We start from the raw sequence: 19,981 nt of genomic DNA, 5'->3' as shown, positions 1-19,981 counted from the left end.
TGACTAAATATTCAAATATACAAGCATATGGGGACCATTCTTATTCAAACCATCACAGAAATAAAGCTATTATGTATGTATATACATATTAGGTATATATATACCTAAATATAATCTCCCAGTCTGTACAGTGTTACTTATATGTATGTTTTCAGGGCTGTAATAACAATTTTTAAAAAGAGGCCATGAATTTGAAAGAGAGCAAGGAAGGGTTTGGGGAGGATTTAGAGGGAGCTAAGGGAAAGGAAATACTATGTAATTACAATATAATCTCAGGAAAGAAATGATGTAACAGCTAAAAGTTTTGGGGATGTATGTGTCTATGTGTATGTTCATGTGCGTATGTTCTCATCTCATTGGTCTATTTTGTGAAAACACACACTGATACATCATTCTGAGGTCTGTTTCAAAGCAACACTGACATATATCCACTTAAACTTATGAATATTTATATATATTTAATAACTCACTTGAGAGGTACAAGAAGTTTATATGCAAATTTGAATATAGAATGGATACCTAAGAATAGAAAGACATATAAAACCAAATTATAAGTGCTCAATCATGGGAATCATTACCATGTATCAACTTTCAACAAATGGATGGAAATACACATATATATATACAAAAAAACACCATGCACAATATACCTTTAGCACTCCAAACAATTTCATTTGTTAATAACATCATTTTTGGACAATTTGACTTTTACATGCTACATGAAATAAAGAGAGGGTAAATGAATGTCTGGTTCTTTGGTTATATTCATAACAGCATATCAACTGTACTTGTGAATCATAATTTTAGACAAAATAGCATGTGAGGCCATTGAAACAATTGTCACTTAGCAGAATTTCTTTCTGCCTAACCAATCCACATCTGCCTTTTCTGGAAGCATGTTTCAAATGGCTGTGGACCTCAGTCTTTCAGTAAGTGGCACAAGTAATAGGATCTTCTTGAGTATTATTAAAGTTTCACATACACATGTGGAAAGATTTTATTCTCTTCAAAATGAAAATACCTGCATTATTCCTGGTTTGATTGCTAATTTATGTTCATTATTTAAACAAATTTGTATTTTAAACATGTAAAAACATTTAAAAAGGAAGATGGTACTATTTTGATTCTCAGTGTTCAGAGATAATCACTATCATTTTACAAACATCATTGTAGAGATTACTTTTATCACACGCAAAACCACTATCTCAAAGAAATCATATTTTCTGTTTTGCTTACCAATCATGTATTCAGGTCAAAATATATAGAATTATTTCACCAAATACTTTAAAAAATAATTTGGAAAGCTAATTCACTATCAAAGTGAAAGACACACAGACAAATTCCAGCCAACACAGAAATACATTTGAAAAGGTACTAATTTTCAGAGAAATATTAATCCCATCTATCTTCTATAGCTAATATTTAATGTAATTCACATTGTGACTAGCTGCCTAGAAATAATTTTATTTAAATACAATCACAGTTTATATATACTCTCTCTGTGTTATTTTTTTTCTTAAAAATATATGCAAAGCAGATACAATTATGCTTGCCTTCAGCACCAGAACTTAGCAGGTTGAAATAGCAGGATCATCAGTAAAAAAAACCAGCCTGGACCACACAGTAAGACTCCATCGAAAATACAAAAACAAAATTATATGCAGTGTCATTTTACAGTGGAGGTGAGTTCTAGTGTTCTCTGGAAGAGCAGGGTAAAATAATTAACAATAATGTATTACAAATCTGTGAAGGCGGACATTTGGATATAGTCATCATAAGAAATTATATGCATTTAAGGTGTTGACAAGGTACATATCTATAGCTGATCTCTCTACAGTGTAAATATGAACTAACACATCCCACCGTGCCTCAAAGACATATAAAACAGATCAATGAAAATTTTTAAATTAATTTGAAGTTTAAATTGTTTATAGGACCAGAATTTCTTCTTCTTTTTTGTAGAAATATCCAGTTCATTGCCGACAAATGTTTAGATTAATTTTTACTGTGACAAATAAATTTCCCTAAGGCCATGCTTTACACACAAGCAAGTATTTCTGAAAGACAGAATAGGCTGGGTTGCATCATGGCTCCTCTTTGTGTGGTAAATTCTCATGGATAGGCTGGGTTGCCCTCTAAAAAGATGGCCAATTATTTTCTACTTTTTCTTCATTCTTAGGAAAGCTTAGAAAAAAAATCCTTAAAATATTGCTAATCTGATGAGCAAAATATGCCATTTTCTTGTTTCACTTGCATGCATTGCTTAAACAATAATTAACTGAAATTCTTACCACACATTCATAGGATGCATATTATGTTGTCAAGTATTTATGTAAATATTTTATGCTTTTTATGTTGCATTTCCCTTACTGACTTCTGAACCTGTTTGTACTTATGGATAATTTTTGATGTATGGAAAATACTTGTGTTCTCTTGTGCTTTTGTGCATTATTTTTGAACACTGACATCCATGCCACTCTAATTTTCTTATATGCTCCCTGAAGTAGATAATCAATTTAGCCATTATTGATATTTCTCCCATTGTTTTGAAAAAAAGACAAATTTCTACAGTTTAATTGATGGCATTTTATGTTTTTCTTTAATAATTTTGTTAATCTTCTTTACTCACTTTTCACATTACTTCCGTATATATGATAGATACATACTTATTATATATATATATTAAGTATATATTAAAATTAGCCTAAGTTCAATATAGATCTTTTAGCTTAATAAATGAATTTGGTACAAGTTGGAGTTCGTTTTCTAATATTGAGCCTTCCCACCATAAATTTGATTTTTCTCACATCCATTCAACCCTTACTTTCCATAGTTAATTTAAAAGCATATGAACATAGACACACATAATTTTTTTTGTTCTTTAATAGATTTATATTAAGATGACATTTACAGTACTGGTTGCCACTATAAAAGTGAATTTTTATTAAAACACTACTTTTGATTCCAGCAGATATAAAAAAATGTATTCTCCCCATGTTCTTTCTGTATAATGCAAAGCTGCTAATCCATTGGTAGTAAGAACATACTTTCAGATAATCTCACATAGAAGAACCTATGGCTCCCTGGGAATAAAAATCATTGCTTCATCTTTCTTAACATATTTATAGCTATGGTATATTTTTAGGTTAATTTAAAATGACTAAATCCCTGTCTGAAATATAGGTCAACTTCAGTAATAATGGAGCACTTATCTTAAGGTTTACAATGTTGACACTTTATTTTTTGTGAACATGTATGCTTGTGGAAAAGGAGTCCAGGAGTGAAGAGACATTAGGCATAGTGGAGTTAGAGTCACAGGCAACTGTGAGCTTTCCCAGGACTGGATTTGTGTCCTCTGAACTTATGTCCTCAGTATATGCTCATAATCACTCTCTCTCCAGAACAAGTATTGATATTGTTAATATTTGCTGTGAGTGTGTGTGTGTGTGTGTGTGTGTGTGTGTGTGTGTGTGTGTGTGTGTGTGTTTGTATGTGTGTTAATGTATGTTAGATTAGGTTCACCTAAATGGCATGTTCTGGCCTTGAGTTCATATCATCCTTCCTTCTCTGGCTTCCTAAATGCTGGGATACAGGTGTATTTTTACTATTTTTACATGCTTGGCTTAATGTTGACTATTGACCATCATCTTCACTCTAAGTCTGTTCAGTTCAGTCTAGCTTTAATAATTGCAGTTTTGACATTTGCCAAATGCTTTTCCAAAACCTGAACTCTAGACAAGTTTTGCAGTTTTGTGAGCAAATCATGGAGTAAATTAATTGTCTTTCTCAGTTTTCATAATTATGTTCAGTTCCCTAATATTTTATTCATAAATTTGTGTTTAAGTTAATATCAAAAATACCATGCATATCTGCTCCCCTTTCCAATTTCTATTGAACCTTGCTATCAATTGCACATGAAGGAAAGAAAAATGGCTGAAATGAAAGGGGGCCTAGAAATAAAGTCAATCTCTTCTTCATCTTGTGCAAGAATAACCAAATATAGACAAGTAAGTAGTTACATTAGCAAACTGTTGGAGGATTATGCAATTCAGCATTCATACAATTTGGGAGGCATCTTGAAAAACAATGTTCAAAGAATTTCAAGTCCCTTTGTGTGCTGGCTAGTTTTATGTCCACTTGACACAGGCTATAGACATATGAGAGACTGGGATCTTAACTGAGAAAATGCCTCTATAAGTAATGATTGGTATAGGAGAAGCCAGCCTATTGTGGGTGGTCCAGTGCTGGGCTCTTTATTCCTGCAGTCTACAAGAAAGCAGGCTGTGCAAGCCATGGGTAGCAAGTCAGTAAGCAGCATTCCTTCAAGGCCCAAATCATCTCCTGCCTCTAGGTTCCTACCCTGACTACCTTTGATGATGCACAATTGTGGAAGGATAAGCCAAATAAACCCTTTCCTCCCCGAGTTGCTACATAGTGTTTTGTCATAGCAACAGTAACCCTAAGACACTTGGTGATAACTTATCTCCATGAGATCCTTGGCAGTTCATCTCTTTGACATTATCCTCCTTTTGTGACTCCAGACTGTAGTTTTAGAGACTGAGGCCTTTTCCCATCCACTCCGAAAGAGCATACTTCTTAAGATTCACTTCTCAGGTCAGCATGTAGGCAAAGGCACTAAGCCTGAGGAACTGAGTTGATCCCCCTGAATTCACCAGGAGGAAGGAAAGAAAAGACTCTCACAGGTTTTCCTCTGTCCTCCACAGGCATGCTTTGGGACACGTGTGCCCCTCCCCAGGGTCAAATTAAATCAATTAAAAAAAAGGGATTCATTCCACTGTTATTTGTTTTTCTTATTTCACTGGCATTTCCCAGAGTGCCTCATAGTTACATAATCAATATTTATTACTTGCCAAAATGATTACCTGAACTTTGCCAATTATGTGGTTAGCAAAATTCTATAGGTTAAATATTATACAAAACTCAATTTGTATTGTTTTTCTTTTTAATTACTGCCAGGGGCAGCGTAACAGTACTAAAACAGCGAAGGGGTTGAGGGTCTGACCTGTTTCTCCAGAGGTGACTTGAGGCCTGTAATAGGGGAGCACAGATCCCCTTCTGCACTTGCAGACTCGGTGATAGGCCTCTGAGCTTGGATTTCTTAGCAGCAAAGGATGCACTCTATTCTGAAAGGACCCTGAAGTTCCTGAATTGTGGATGGGTTCAGCATGCCTCTTGCGTCTGATACACTTACCAGCATTTGGCCACCACCAGATTGGGCCATTTGATGAGTTATTTTCCTTGATGAAAAATAAATAAATTTAGAGCTAGATGGGAGCTGTTCATTAGTTCTCAATTTGATGGCGTGAGTGAAAGTAAAATTTGAAAGAAGCCACTCCGCAAGTCTCGTTAACTATGAAGCCCAGACTAGACTAGAGGAAAGGTCTGTAGTGTTTCCTTGAATTCCAGCTGTCCAATTAAGCACTGTAGACCATTGCAGGGAATTTCAAAGGAAAATTTCATTCTTGGCTCTCTCTTACCCTGAATTTCTTGAGTCTTTTCCCTCCAGGACTCATTTTTTTTCTTTCTGTTTCTTCATCTGAGAAGATGGTGTAGTTATAAGCAAACCAGCTTCATGTATCCATTTATGTACTCGTTCATAGAAAAGCTGTTTATTGTTTCAATACCAAATATCAGGTAGCAGACGGTGGAAGAAACAGTGAGCAAATAATGTAAGAGAGTCTGTCCCTTAGAAAGCAGGGACGCTTGTTACTCATCAGATAAACACATTGTCAGGTATGTTCAAGGTCAGCATAATCTACATAGCCAGTTCCAGGCCAGCCAGAGAAACAGTGAGAACCTATCTAAACACACACACACACACACACACACACACACACACACACACACACACACACACACACAAAACTAAAAATCCCAACAAACAAAATCCCACAAAACAACAACAACAACAAAAAACAAAAATGCAAACAGAAAAAAACCAAACCAACACAAAACAACAACAAAACTCAAGCAAATAAAAAAAACGACACTCAGTGACTGTGACTTTATAAACTGATAATTATGTTCCAAAGGAAAGACCTTCCTTAGGAGACTTAGGAGATGGGATATACACACACACACACAAAAAACAAACAAACAAACAAACAAACTTGCCAAGGCAACCCTTATGAGCAAAGATCTGATGGACAGTGGTTAGCAGATCTAAGTGATTCAAGGGAAGCAGTGAAGGAGGAAGAGATCATCATCAACTAGGAAGAAAAACAGACACAAATGTCCCATGACAGGACATACTAGTGTCTATAATGGGCTTCACTAGCTAAATTAGGGTGTAAAAGACTACACATGAATCTTGGTCTGGACTATACACATTCTTTTTTTTCTAATTTAATAAACTTTATTATTAACAAAACTAAAAAATACCTTATCTGGAACTAGAGAGATGGGCCAATGGTTAAGAGCACTGACTGCTCTACCAGAGGACTCAGGTTCAATTTCCAGCATTCACATGGCAGCTGACAATTGTCTGTAACCCAAGTTCTAAGGAATATCATGCCTTCTTTTGGCCACTGTGGATACTGCACACATGTGATGAACACATACATGCATGCAAAACATTCATAAACACGAAAGAAAAATAAATAAATATAAAAAACTGTACAAATAACTAAAAGCATCACAAAACAAAATTAACCAGGCTTAATAAGTCAGGGAACTTTTATATAATAAAGAGCATTGAGAAAAGTATCTGTAGAAATTGACATTACATTTTACACTTTCAGTATCAAATATATTTTCTGCACTGGCCTACCATCAAAAACAAATAAACAAAAATCAATGGCAGAATTAGAACTAGAAAAAATGATTAGCTTTCTATCCTCTTCCACAACTCATATTCATTGCCTGAATTCAGTCCTCCCTCATTCCTTTATATTAATCTTCCTTGTTCTGTGTTCTTCGTGCTATATTGTACCCATATGAACATTTATTATATACAAGCTTATAGAAAAGAAGATATGGTACAGGAATAAGTAAATGATATTGGGGAAATCATTTAAAAATATTGGATATCGGCTGCAATACATTTTCCCTCTCTATATTATATTTTTATATATTTGAGAAAATAGATGAATGATATATGTAGACACTCACATATATTAGAAAAGCATAGTTGCTTACAAAAATAGTAATATTTGATGTAAGTGTGTGTGTGTGTGTGTGTGTGTGTGTGTGTGTGTGTGTGTGTGTATTGACCAGGTATCTTATTGCTGTCTACTTTGAGTCACAAGGCCCTGGGCCTACCTTACCCTTTGCCTCTGGGACCATCATTTCAGGCAAACACCCTAAGAATTAATAACATAACTGTGTGACTGAATGAATGAGTACTTCTAAAGGTTACTAAATTACCTCTAAGCTTGATACACAATAACATTCACTGCAGTCATCTCTCCTGGTGTTCATGATGTCATAGCATTGACTTCTAATGTGGCTTACCTACTCTATATGTGGTGCCCCTGAAAAAGTATCCTCCTCTCATTAAATAATAAATATTGGTACCTTTACCAACTGTTATTCTTCAGATAATAATAGTCCTTTTTTAATCACATTCAATTATAATTGATAAATTGGTGAATTCTTAATTAACATCTTAACTATACACTACTTGTATAACACAATATGCCAACTCAAAATTTAACTGTTCAATTTAACTCTCACTGTCTTCCCCCAATAAAAAAAATTAAACAACAATAACAATAGAAACCAAAAATCTTTTAGCATTCTTCCTGTTAGGGATTTAGCCAATGACTTTGAACTTTGCATAGTTAATGTTTCCAAGAGCTCTGAGAGCTTTTGTCTTTCTTTCTGCGTCATTGCAAGCTTTTGTGAAATTTTATTCCTTCTAAAATAGGAAGGAAACCCAAATCTGCCTCCTCCCTTTCAAGGGCTAAATCTTGATAAGCTCAAAGAATGTATCCAGTCAGACTGATGTCAATAAAGAAAATTCACTCTAATTCCACACAGCCTTTGTTTCATTACATTCTTCCTCTGTAGTTGGAAAAAAATGGTACTTACTTTTAATGTTCATAACATTAAAGCATATATATATATATATATATATATATATATATATATATATGACAGTGATTTATAAACAAAATTATTCAAATCTAGCTGAATAAAGATTGCTTTTCTTTATTCATAGGAGCCAAATAACACTACTTTTAGATAATTTGCTTGGCAGAAGATTAGAGATAAAGAATTTTTCTTTATCCTCTCTCCATCTGATAGGTATCTAAGTGAGGTTAGGAAGAATGATATATGCAGGTAAAGCAGAGGTATCTATTCTAAAATTGGAGGTCTGAGTAGATTCAGGTCTTGCACTATTAATACGGTTTTGAAACAAGATGTGAGGAATGGCTTTCAAACAGAATTAACATCTTTCTAGTTAAAGTGGAAAAAAACCCAGTAAATTAGTTTCTTCAGGGACTCAATGCTTTTCTGTACTCAGTGTATCAAATGTTCTAATAAGCACTGAGGGGTTACTGAAGCAGATGTTTATAAACACATCTACTCATATTTGCAGGAACTGACACACAGGCTTTTTCAAAATATGTATGTGTGAGACCAGGATAGATAATTCATCTAAGACTAAGTCAAAATTTTGGCCAGAAGTCCCCTTTCTATACTCATGACCATGGTTGTTCATCACTGTTAAACACAATGAAGTTAGTGCAACTTGGTGCGCAGTTTTCTAGGTCAGCACTGAGAATCGGGGTTCTCTGGTTTTACATCAGAAAACTATTTGGCTTACTTGGGTAGGATAATGGGGACCTTATTGGAAGACGGGTGGCTCACATCAGTAAAGTCAAATTGAAAAGTTTAGGATAGGCAGAAACCAGAACTACTCTAGTAGGAAGTGATGGATATGCCGAACCTAGGAACAAGGGATGAGTAGGAGATTGACTTGACAGTCACAACCAGGTGGCACCACTGGCTTAGAGGAAGGGATAATATTTCTACCAAAGTGCCCCAGAATGTTGTCACCACAAGGAAGTATTGACTCCAAGTGGATGGCTGGAAATTTCCCTTACACTGATTTTGTTATTTCTTTAACAAATTTTTCTATCATACTATTATAGACTTTCAGCCCATTGTATTAATCTTCAGGAAGAAGTACATGTCAAAGCAAATGAAAATCAACCAAGGTCTAGTGTGTATATATTTGGATACTGTTGTCATTGGTGTGTGTGTGTGTGTGTGTGTGTGTGTGTGTGTGTGTGTGTGTGTGTGTGTTCTTTTGTGGAGCTAGTACATCATAGCCACCTGGGTGTTGACTTTAAAACTCTAGTACCACATCCTTTAGATCTCTCAGTTAATGTATTGAGATACCTTTGCAGAAATAAACTCGAAGTTTTGACAGCTATCCACTTGTCATTCTATTATTTCCATTTCCCTTATCCCATGACTTGAGGATTGTTGCTACTACACTTTTTCTATGAGTCCAACATTATATTATTTATGATACTTGGCATTCATTGAGAGAAGCTTTCATTTTCTCATAAAAAGAATGCTATAATTTCATAATTTTGGGCTGTCCTGCTAGGGGAATAGAATTTAGTTCAACACTAAATTTTCCATACCCAGAAGTGTTTACACAGGAGTTAAATGACCATCTGCCAGAGGAAGATATGCATGAAAATGAAACAGTGACCTTTCTCCCCCACGGAGAGCTAGGATCCATGGTCCTGTGATGAGATGTTATAATTAGCTGTGGGGATTATAGATCCTCAGTGAGTGTGGTACAGTGTGGATCTCACCAAACATCCAAGTGTAGTTCATGCTCTTGAAAAAGGGTAGAACAGGCAAAGACCTGCACAGGGAATTCTTGGTGACAGAATGAATGAAGGATGACACACAGCACTTCCATTTCAGTTGTCTAAGATGGCTGAGAGGATGGCTACAGCCAGACTTCAGGTGAAGCGATATCAGAATGTCAGGTCATGGCATTCTCTGCTATGACTTTAAGGATAAACACTCTCTGCCGTATTACAGCAGAGTGACTCTCAAACACAAAGTTTGTCTGTAGGACAGTACACTTATTTAGGGGCCACAGAGAAAATTTATGGTTTCCAAACCTTTGTATAGCTATTTCTATTTCTTGACACAGGTGAGGCAGTCCTTGGTTTGGAAGGGGCAGAACCAGCACAGGTATAGGCTTCTGGAAGAAAAGGTTCCAAGGCAGGAATTTCTCATGGTGGACCAGTGGTTAAGTAGTGAAGGTTGCCACATTTACTGTCAACTATTAGGACAGATACAATATCCAGCTAATAACGAATATGATGAGAGCACACCAGCTGGTGCATAGAACTTGAGCTAGGAACTAGGGTGAAAAGAATATCAGTAGGATCACTGAGATCAGGAATTGACTCGTCAGGCTTTGATGTCAGCACTGATGTGTTTGTAGAATTCACGGATCTTCTAGATCATATGGCATCATAAGATCAGAGAAGCCTATAGGGCTTCAAATGTGACCTACATCAGAGATATCAGAGGGTCTGCTAAGAAGTGGAGAGGCCAGAGACAGGGCTAGGGATAGAAAACTTCAGTCAGCTCTCAATGACATGCCAACATGTCCCTGCCTGAAGGTGTTTTGGAAGATTATTGGATAGAATTTTGGTAATTATTTTAATGATGTAATTAATCCCTTTTGGGTATTGAAGAGTGTTTTATCATAGCCTTTTCTCTTTAATGGATATGTGATCTTACCCAATATCTTAGGGTTTTTTTGTTGTTTATTTTAGATAACATAGACTCTGCTTTCCTTAGCTCTGTTATTTCAGTACTTTAAAAGTGTCTGTGAATAGCACACACGCATACCTGGTTTAAAGGCTGCATCCTTTGGTCTGAGTGAGCTGTGTCTGCCTTGTTCATGTTTCCTGTGTAGACAGTAGAGTACAGCAGTGAGATAAGAGGTCACAATAGTGATAACTAAAGTTAGCCAACCAGCTGCTGTGCGGGCTCACTGGTGACTTTTTTGTTCCTCTCAACCCCCTTTAATGCATCCTTCTGACTTTAGGTAGGGCTTACACACTATTCTACCCCATCACTAAGTGAGTTCCATCTGGCTCCATGGCTTGATTTTTGTACTTTTCTTGGGTTAGGGATTTCATTAAATTTCTTTGAGCACCTAAGGCTTAAATTTATAACATTGCTGAGAGCCTGAAAGTTCTTTTGTTTCTTCCAGTAGCTGAGAGACAAAATGACGGGGATTCATACATGCTCAGAGATATTAGATATTATAATAGAATTGGATATTAGACCTTCTCTGTACAGTGTCTCATTTAATTGCCCTAGCACCCTAGTGAGTTAGGTACCATCATGTTTTTCATAGGTAACAAAACAGAAGCAGGGAACTTAATATCTTTCCCGTATTCAGAATAAATAACTGGTATCCCCAGTTTTCCTCAGAGAAGAGAAAATTTCTATGAGAATGTGTCACATAATGAAACTTTACTCTGATTTGTGAAACACAGTCAAAGTTAGATAAACAAGGATGTCAGGTGTCAAAATACCTCAGATAACTTTTACAAGATATTTTATGTGCATGCTGTTTTCTCTGACAAGCAGGGAGTCACATTTATACTGTGCTTGTTTTCCTGAATAGGCACACGGAACTAATTATTATTGGAAGAAATCTGGCTTTCATTTACACATTGATGTGATTTTGGAAAACATATTCCAAGTCATTCAAATTCAAATTGTAAAAAGATTTTAGTTTTACCACCAAACCTTTCTTCTTTGTCATAGAATATTACCATGAATTAACCATGTTTGACAAACTCATGCCAAAACCTAATAGTTTTAGAAACAGTTTTGATTACATAGAAAGTTGAGTTGACATAGGACAGTAGGGATGATGTTCATATATAACTCCGATCTATCTGTCTGTTGATCTATCCATCTATCTACCTATCTAATTATCTATCAATCTATCTATCTATCTATCTATCTATCTATCTATCTATCTATCTATCTATCTATCTATCTACCTACCTACCTACCTACCTACCTACCTACCTACCTACCTACCTATTCAGTGAACAAATGAGGATAAAAATGATCTCATAACCATTATCTCAGTAGACACACTAAATATAAATCAACTTCCAGTTGTTTAGTATAGTCGTTGAGGAGTCTTGTAAAAGTTAACTCTACTAATATAAACATAAAGCACTTTGAGATAATGATCCTTGTTTTGCATCCATATAATTGTTTGTTTAATAGCATCAAGGCCAGCAAATGCCCAGACAAGAATATCCACTGTTGTGGAATATTATTTTTAAAGGTGTGTTACATTTGTTTATGCTTCATTTGTCTAATCATGTAAAGATGTGTGTTTGATTATGAAAAGATGTGTTTCAGGCAAGGAGAAACAAATGCAATACATCTTTTCATAATTAAACATATTAGAATGACCAATAGCTAGGCAGAGAGTGGGGTAGGAAGGGCTGCCAGGCAGTGGTAGAGAATTGCCAAATAATGACCAGACCCTGCCTTTGGCCCTCAGCACCAGGGGAAAAAAAAGGAGGAAGGAAGAGAATGTCTGCATAGCATTAATTTTCTGTAAATTGAAGCTTTAGATTAATTAGCGCCCTTCTAATTTATCCAGAAAAACCTACAAAATGTACGCATTTTTAACCTTAATCAATGCTCAAATGTGCAAAAGTTTTGCTCTCAGTGAATGAGGTTTGGGAGGTGGGATAGGGGCATAGAAACCACTGCCCTTTTCAAACAGTTCACGAACGCACTAATTATGTGTCAGATATGAAAGCTGAGGTATTGTGACCTTCAAGCCAACAAAAGGTCTTTTTAAGTAAGCCATTTTCATGCACGTTAATAAATTGAACAACGCCTCTCCACAGCTAAATAATGTATGTCTGCTATTTTGTCATATGTAAGAGCAAGCCAGGAGGTGTTTCACCATTCCCAGATGTCAGAAAAAGCAAGACATATATCCATTCAAAGTTCAGTCCATAGTCGTAAAAGTGTGGCCCAAAGATTCTTGGTGCTTAATTTGCCAATTCCTTCAATCCCTGACTCTGAATTCATTTTGTATTTTAGCACAAGAGCTACAAGGTGTTAGCATATATATATATGTGTGTGTGTGTGTGTGTGAATTTGTATATATATACAATACAGGCCTCAAACCTGGAGCTCTGAGAGCTGTCCCCACACTCCCATGGTGGGAGGAGAAAACCAGCTGCCATAAGTTGTCCTCTTACTTCCACATGCACACCATGGTACTTGCCCTCCTGCGTGCATGCGCGCCCCTCCCCCGCCCCCCCCCACTGAAGTTTTAGAAAAGAAAAAATAATGCTTTTTTTTTTTTAGAAACTCCCATGATGTTAGCAAGAAGAATTTTAGATAGACTGGGGTTCAAAGGAAGGGAAACTAATTCCACACCCTTTCTCAAAGCTGTATCATGAGATAAGGAATCTGTAAAATTCCAAGATTAGGTAATGGCTATTATGGTAATTATTTAAAAGAACACCCATTTCAGTGGAAGAGTAAGTTTCAAAAGCAGTGGTACAAAATAGATTTGGGTGTCACTAATACTTGAATTAAATTGGCTGCCAGAATGCCAGATAGTGTTCATTAAGATACAGTAGAAAATCAAGAGCAGGAAATAATATTTAATTATCTTATGTTTGTCCAGCTTGGGATCGCAGCATATTTGATGTTGAATAAAACATGAATAAGATACAGCTATGCTTAATGCAACTTAAGTGTGCATAATAGACCTCTGGGAAATAATAAAACAATTACAATCTTAAAATAAACCACAATCAAAGGAGATTCCAAGAACCTATTAGCATGCAATCCATAGATAAACTTTACCCAGTCCCCTAAGAATGTCTTATTATGGGTTAGATGTTGATAACAAGAGACTGTGTAAGGCTTACTGATTTATTCACCAGCATTTCCTCTTTATGTTGACTCCCTGAGGCTCTCTTTTGTTATTTATTTCAATAGTTTCTCTGAACGATTTTATGAAGGAGATATCAGTGGTATTTATAAAACTGTTGCTTGACATTGCACTTTCGGTAAATGTGTGCATGCTCTTCTTTGTCCACGGTGGCAAACATTTCTGTTTTTCCTCGGTGATCTGAACTAATTGCCACTGTTTTGAATTGTATTACAGGTGGCAAACCTTGCCTGTTCCATGTCAACAAACGAAGATGGGATTAAAATTGTCAGAATTGCCGCAAATCACCTGGAAACCCTGTGTCCACAGGTAGAGCAACTAAGTCAATGTCTTCTATACAGTTATGCTTGATTCTTCCTACCTAGTTGAGATATATTAGAATATTTGTTATAAACAGGGAATAGCAAGTTGTTCTCAGATCACGGCCTATTCTTAACCTAGGAAGTGGCTCCTGTAGCTAATTGAGATGGTCCTGTGAGATTTGACACAAGTCTGCATTAAACATCTTCCAGCTGTCTAAGCACCATTGAAAATGGGCACATTCAATCCGGATAATTAACCTTAAGACCTGACTCATGCTGCTAAATCCCTTTCACGTCTACTTAAGAAACAAAGGAAAGCAGGCTTATCTTGTAGATTTCTAAGGGGAAAAATAGTTCTATACTATAAGTTATTATAAGATGAATGGATATTTTTAGTGAAAGGCATTTATTTTACAGATGAGAAAATTTGATATTAGACAAATTAAATTTTAAATCAGTAGTTCCTCTGTCAGTAAAACAAGATGCTGATAAACCTTTAATAGAAGTTCCAGAAAACCTCTCTGCAAGGTTTTACTGTTACAAACCATGTAAAGTGTTTATTGTGATAAGGGTTGTTGTTGTAGAAATTAGGATGGTAGTTCTTGGTGGTGGCAGTGACCTGTAATTTCAACACTCCTATGTATGAGGTTCAGAAGTGTGAGGTTACCATGCCTGAGCTATAGAGAAAGCAGTGTCCGAATACAATCCAACCGATACCAACCCAACCAAGTAGCCAAAAAAAAAAAAAAAAAAAAGATATGACTAGTTGAAACTATTTTCTTGGTAATTGTTCAGTAGTTTCTTAAGATCCAATGAACAACATAATTTTATGAAATTATTTTAGACCACTAGTTTCCTTGCAGTCATGGATCAGAATCGATAGTAGGGCAAATATTACATATTAAGCACACTTAAAACACAGAAAAAGGTGTGCATATGCACTTCTATAAAGATCACAAATGGTGTAAGGAAAACTTGTTAAATGCTTGATTTGTCTTACTGACAATTTCATTTCTAATACTATTGAGGGAAGAGTCAAGGTATCTGTTTTTTTGGAATTCATGTCAAGTAACAAAAAGAAGGCGTGACTAGCCTGTCAGCAGCAGTGGTCTTCCAACTGATAATCAGTTTTCTATAGGAGCTTGTGGAGAACCAGGTATTGCAGCAAAGTCTCTAAAGTTGTCGATTCCATTGAATAAACATCAGCTGTTTACATGGGTTCTCATGTCTGACTGGTGGCCAGCACTTGATTCTATTGCTTTATGGAGTCTCTTTTCAGTATAAAGACTATTAAATATGTTATTGGGTCTAACTATCTATTTCCTGATTATTGGGGAGAATGTGCTTTCCTCCACAGGTCTGAGTAGTTAGCATTCTAATTTTGTAACTTGCCTATATCCTTGGTTTATTTTTAAGGGGGAAAAGACTTAAAATCAATAATCTTAGATATTTTCTTTGAATATAATGTATTAAGATCATAACTGCACCCTAATCAATTTCTACTCCAACTCCTCTTGGACTCCGACTATATCCTGTTCCCAACTACAATATTATTTCCTCCCCCTCTTCTTCCTCTTCCTTTCCTCTTGAGTCTTGTGAGTAGTACATGTGTGTGGATGGGAGTAACTTCAACCTATGAACCATGAACAATCTACCATGAACTATCACCAAAGAAAATTGATGTTTCCTCTCTCCGTAGCCATCACCTGCTAAAAGCTCCTCAGTTAGAAGTGGTGCTTGGTGAACCTACCTCATACTGTTGGGGTATTAACTGAGTTAATCTCATGAAGGGCTTATGAAGGCAACCACAGCTTCAGGGAGTTTATGAGTGTACTAGTTCTGCAGTGTCCAGAAGACATGGCTTTTCCACATTCCTCTCAACTCCTGGCTCTTAGAGTCTTCCTACCACTTTTTCTGCAATGTCCCCTGAGTCACTGGGAAGGCATGTCCCAGTTATTACCAAGCACAGTCACTTATGCCCCTTAGTTTGACACATTGTGAGTCTCTGTATTAAGCACCATCCATTACATTAAGAAACTTCTCTGGTGAGAGGGAAAGGATGTAAGGATTTATGGTAATAAAGGTATAAGTATATATTTAGAGGTTGACTTTGATACTATATCACTTTCTTTGCTGTTTTGTTCAATTAGAGTATATCTATTGTACATGGTATTAAATCTCATAAGAATATTTTCAGATTGTGCTTTGACCCCATTACCCCAGGGCTTTCTATGACTTCCTTTATTTCCTTTCCAAGTCCTATTGGTCTCATTAATTTCCCTAGACAATTTCACATCTACTTTCCTATATTATATGCATACATGATTTTATGTCTCAACAGAGAGTTTAGAGTCCCTAAATGAAAAAAAACAAAACACATGTAATGTTTGTCCTTCGGAGTCTGACTTAACTCACTTAGTGTAATATTATCCAGTTGCATCCATTTTATGCAAATGATATAGTTTTATTCTTCTTTACAGCTCAGTAAAATTCTATTGTGTTTTTGTATACATATATATATATACATATATATGTATATGTATATATATATACATATGCCTGTATGTGTATATAAATAAAATGGTTGTTTTCATTTTTTCCACTTTCATAAAGTTTTCAGGAACAACTCAAAAATGTCATAAAAATCATGTGATAAATTTCAAATAAAATGTTAAAATACTTGAGATTTATTTTGTAGTATAATTAAGTTGTTGAATCTTTCTCTTACCCAGCATTTTTATATACATAGTATATAAATATGTAGTACATATATTTATATACACACATCCCCTTAATCACATATATATATATATATATATATATATTCTTTGAATTTGTATTATTTATTTTAAAATTCCACAATTAAAAACAATCTTTAACATTCTGATGGCCTCCAAAATTTATTATGCCAATCAAACCTTTCCTTAAAGAATAGACTTACATATTTGAATTTCTGTTGGTCTCTGTATTTTGTAACCTAGAAAGTAAACAACATTTAAGATACCCAAAATGGGATTCCACATCCCTCCATGCCTTCTTCATCTGTTTTTTCTTGGTTTAGTTGATGATGTAGCCACTTGTTTACTTCAGTGAGAAGGCTGTTCAATCACTATTTATTCAGCATATGAGGGGATGGTAGGTTTCTAGCACGGTAGAAAGACATTCCATGCTGATAAAGAGTAGAGAGCCTTTTGTTAACATGTTGTGAGAGTTTGCTTAATGTCAGGCATCTTATTGATCGATAAGATAAAATTTCTTATCATCTTATCATTCTAACCATTAGTTTTGGTTATATCTGATTAATATAAATATACTAATTAAATGCTGATTAGAGTAGATGTGTTAATTACTGATGAAGCATTGGCTAATTAGCAGCAGTTATGTACTCTTTACCTCATTCTTGTCAATGAGTCATTAGTAATTTGAGTAAAATTCTGGATTTATCTGAGGCAGGGTCACATTATGTAGGGCTGCCAGGACTGGAGTTTGCTTTGTAAACCTTCTGGCCCCAAAGTTGTAGTGATCCTCCTGCTTCTGCCTCCCAAATGATGGGGATTACAGATATGTGGCACCATGCCCAGCCTGGATTAGTTAGCATATAAGAGGATAAGGGAACCGTATAGCTAAAACCAGTCTTTTCCAAAATCTTAATGTTATAGAATATGAATTAAAATTAATTATGAAATACAATAGGTATAAATATTGAATCATCGGTACCAGTTACTGTAAATCTAATTGAACAGAGATGGAATAGAATAGACAGGTGTTGGAAATCGGTCCAGGAATGGAGTTGTGTGAGAATTCTGAGCACTGGTGAGAAAACCAGAGTCTTGTGACCTCAGTTTCTTTAAAACACTGAACTGTTCTTGGAATGCATTTTCATGATCTTCCCAGGTGTAGTGGATAGGAGGACAGGAGAGAGTTAATTTCAGCTATTGTTACTCATATGCCTATATGGAAAGGCATGTTTCTGCCAGATGTGGCTTGTCCTTGTGACTGAATGCTTTACTCATGTGATTATACCCTCAGAGTATAAATTGTCTGATGCTCTGAATAAAGTTTGCTGTTACACGACACTTTAATCTGTTTCTCCCAGGTTCGTGCCACCAACTGGAGTGGTAAACATACTGACACTAAAAAAATCCCAACTCTCAGAAATACTAGATAGTAGTTGTTTCAAAGTAAATCAACAGCTTAGGAGGCTTTAAAAAAAACTAATATGATTTAACATGTTTTAATCAAAGAGCAAGTTCTAAAAGGATCCCCAAGCTTCTCTGAATATCAAATTGATTTTTAGAATATTTTATGTTTTTATGCATATTTGTATTTTGACAGCATATGTGTCTGTACATCACACACATGCTTGAGACCAAAGGAAAGTATTGGAGACCCTGGAACTAGAGTTACAGATGGCTGTGAGCTGCCACATGGGAGCTTAGAATAGAACCTTGGTCCTCTAGAAAAGCAGCAATTTCTCTTAACTACTGAATCATTTCTGAAGTTCCTGAAGTTGACTTTTAAAACTAGATATTATATAGTTTGCTTTTACTATGCATCCTGGAATTTGGAATTAGTATGCCTGAAGTATAATCCATTTTTTGTGTGTATGCATATATGTATATATGTTTACAAAATGTATGAGTACATTTTAACACAAAATCTTGCATATTGAATAATCTTAGATCCAAACTATGTGTCAGTCATCACCAAATTAAGAAGTAAGTCAGCTTATCTGGAGGTTAGTTGCTTGTTTACTTGTTAGGAGATCTTCCATTCAAAAGACAGAACTATTAAAAAAATAGGTAAGGTAATTCTGGAGTGAGTGGGGATTAACCCTAGGTAGGAAGAGCTGACAGTGTGACAATTTGTTCCTATTTGCTAAGACTGGTTGAATTCACCTTGGACTCAACATATTAAATCCTTCTCTTTCCCATGGTGCTTAAACCACTATAACTAAAATGTTTTGTTACAGGTGACTTGCTTTAGAGGAGGATTGTCGCTTGCAGCATGTTTAGCAGACAGTGTCTGAAACAGTGACATGTCTTGAAACTGAGTTCTATGTAAATCTCATGAAAGCAACAGAAAAATATTCAGCCAACAAAACATAAGCATTAGAGACACATGTTCACTGTCATCAAGTCTTCAAAGGGCTCTAAAGTGAAAGACTGTTTCTGACAGGCCCTGAGGGGCACAGCTGCTGCCTATGAGAATGTAGAGGGAGACACATTTCAACTCAGTGTAGAGACAAGACTGGTAATGGAGTCATTCTGACTTAAGTTTAGCTAAAGATGGAGGTCTTGATGTCATAGAAATCATAGACATTTGGCTAAGGTAGATGACTACTTGACCATGTGAACATGCAGAATGCACAAGCCTATAGGATTTCCAATACTCTGTTTCTAAGATCCCGTGAAGGAGCAGCCTTTCATATAGAGTGGGGAAATGTGATCTGGATGATAGGAATGCTGAGGTACTATATGCTTGAACAATTATACCTGAACTAGTCTAAGCATAAAAGGGTAAACTATCTTTAGGTTTCAACTGTTTTTCTTGAAAATTTCATTATTAGTTTCTAAAATTATTTATGTGTGTTTCAGGAGGGGGTTGTGCATATGGGTGTGGTGCTTAAGGAGGCCAAGATAGAGTGTCAGATCTCTAGAACTGGAGTAATAGGAGATAGTGACCTACCTGGCGCTAGAAGAGTGGTATGTAC

At 35.7% G+C, this 19,981-nt stretch overlaps 1 protein-coding gene across 6 annotated transcripts in view; it reads left to right on the top strand.

The window, feature by feature from the left end:
* Nucleotides 1-19,981, top strand: part of Ctnna3 (catenin alpha 3) — a 1,515,753-nt gene that overhangs the window by 927,339 nt on the left and 568,433 nt on the right. For all 6 annotated transcript variants that reach the window (XM_042266693.2, XM_042266694.2, XM_076557108.1 and 3 more), the window contains one exon: nt 14,183-14,275. In XM_042266693.2, coding sequence (XP_042122627.1) covers nt 14,183-14,275 — 93 coding nt within the window. The remainder of the gene's footprint in view (nt 1-14,182; nt 14,276-19,981) is intronic.

The sequence above is a fragment of the Peromyscus maniculatus genome, chromosome 21 (assembly GCF_049852395.1).
Source record: "Peromyscus maniculatus bairdii isolate BWxNUB_F1_BW_parent chromosome 21, HU_Pman_BW_mat_3.1, whole genome shotgun sequence".
NCBI classification, from domain to species: Eukaryota; Metazoa; Chordata; class Mammalia; order Rodentia; family Cricetidae; genus Peromyscus; species Peromyscus maniculatus.
This window is presented reverse-complemented; position numbering and strand designations above follow the sequence as displayed.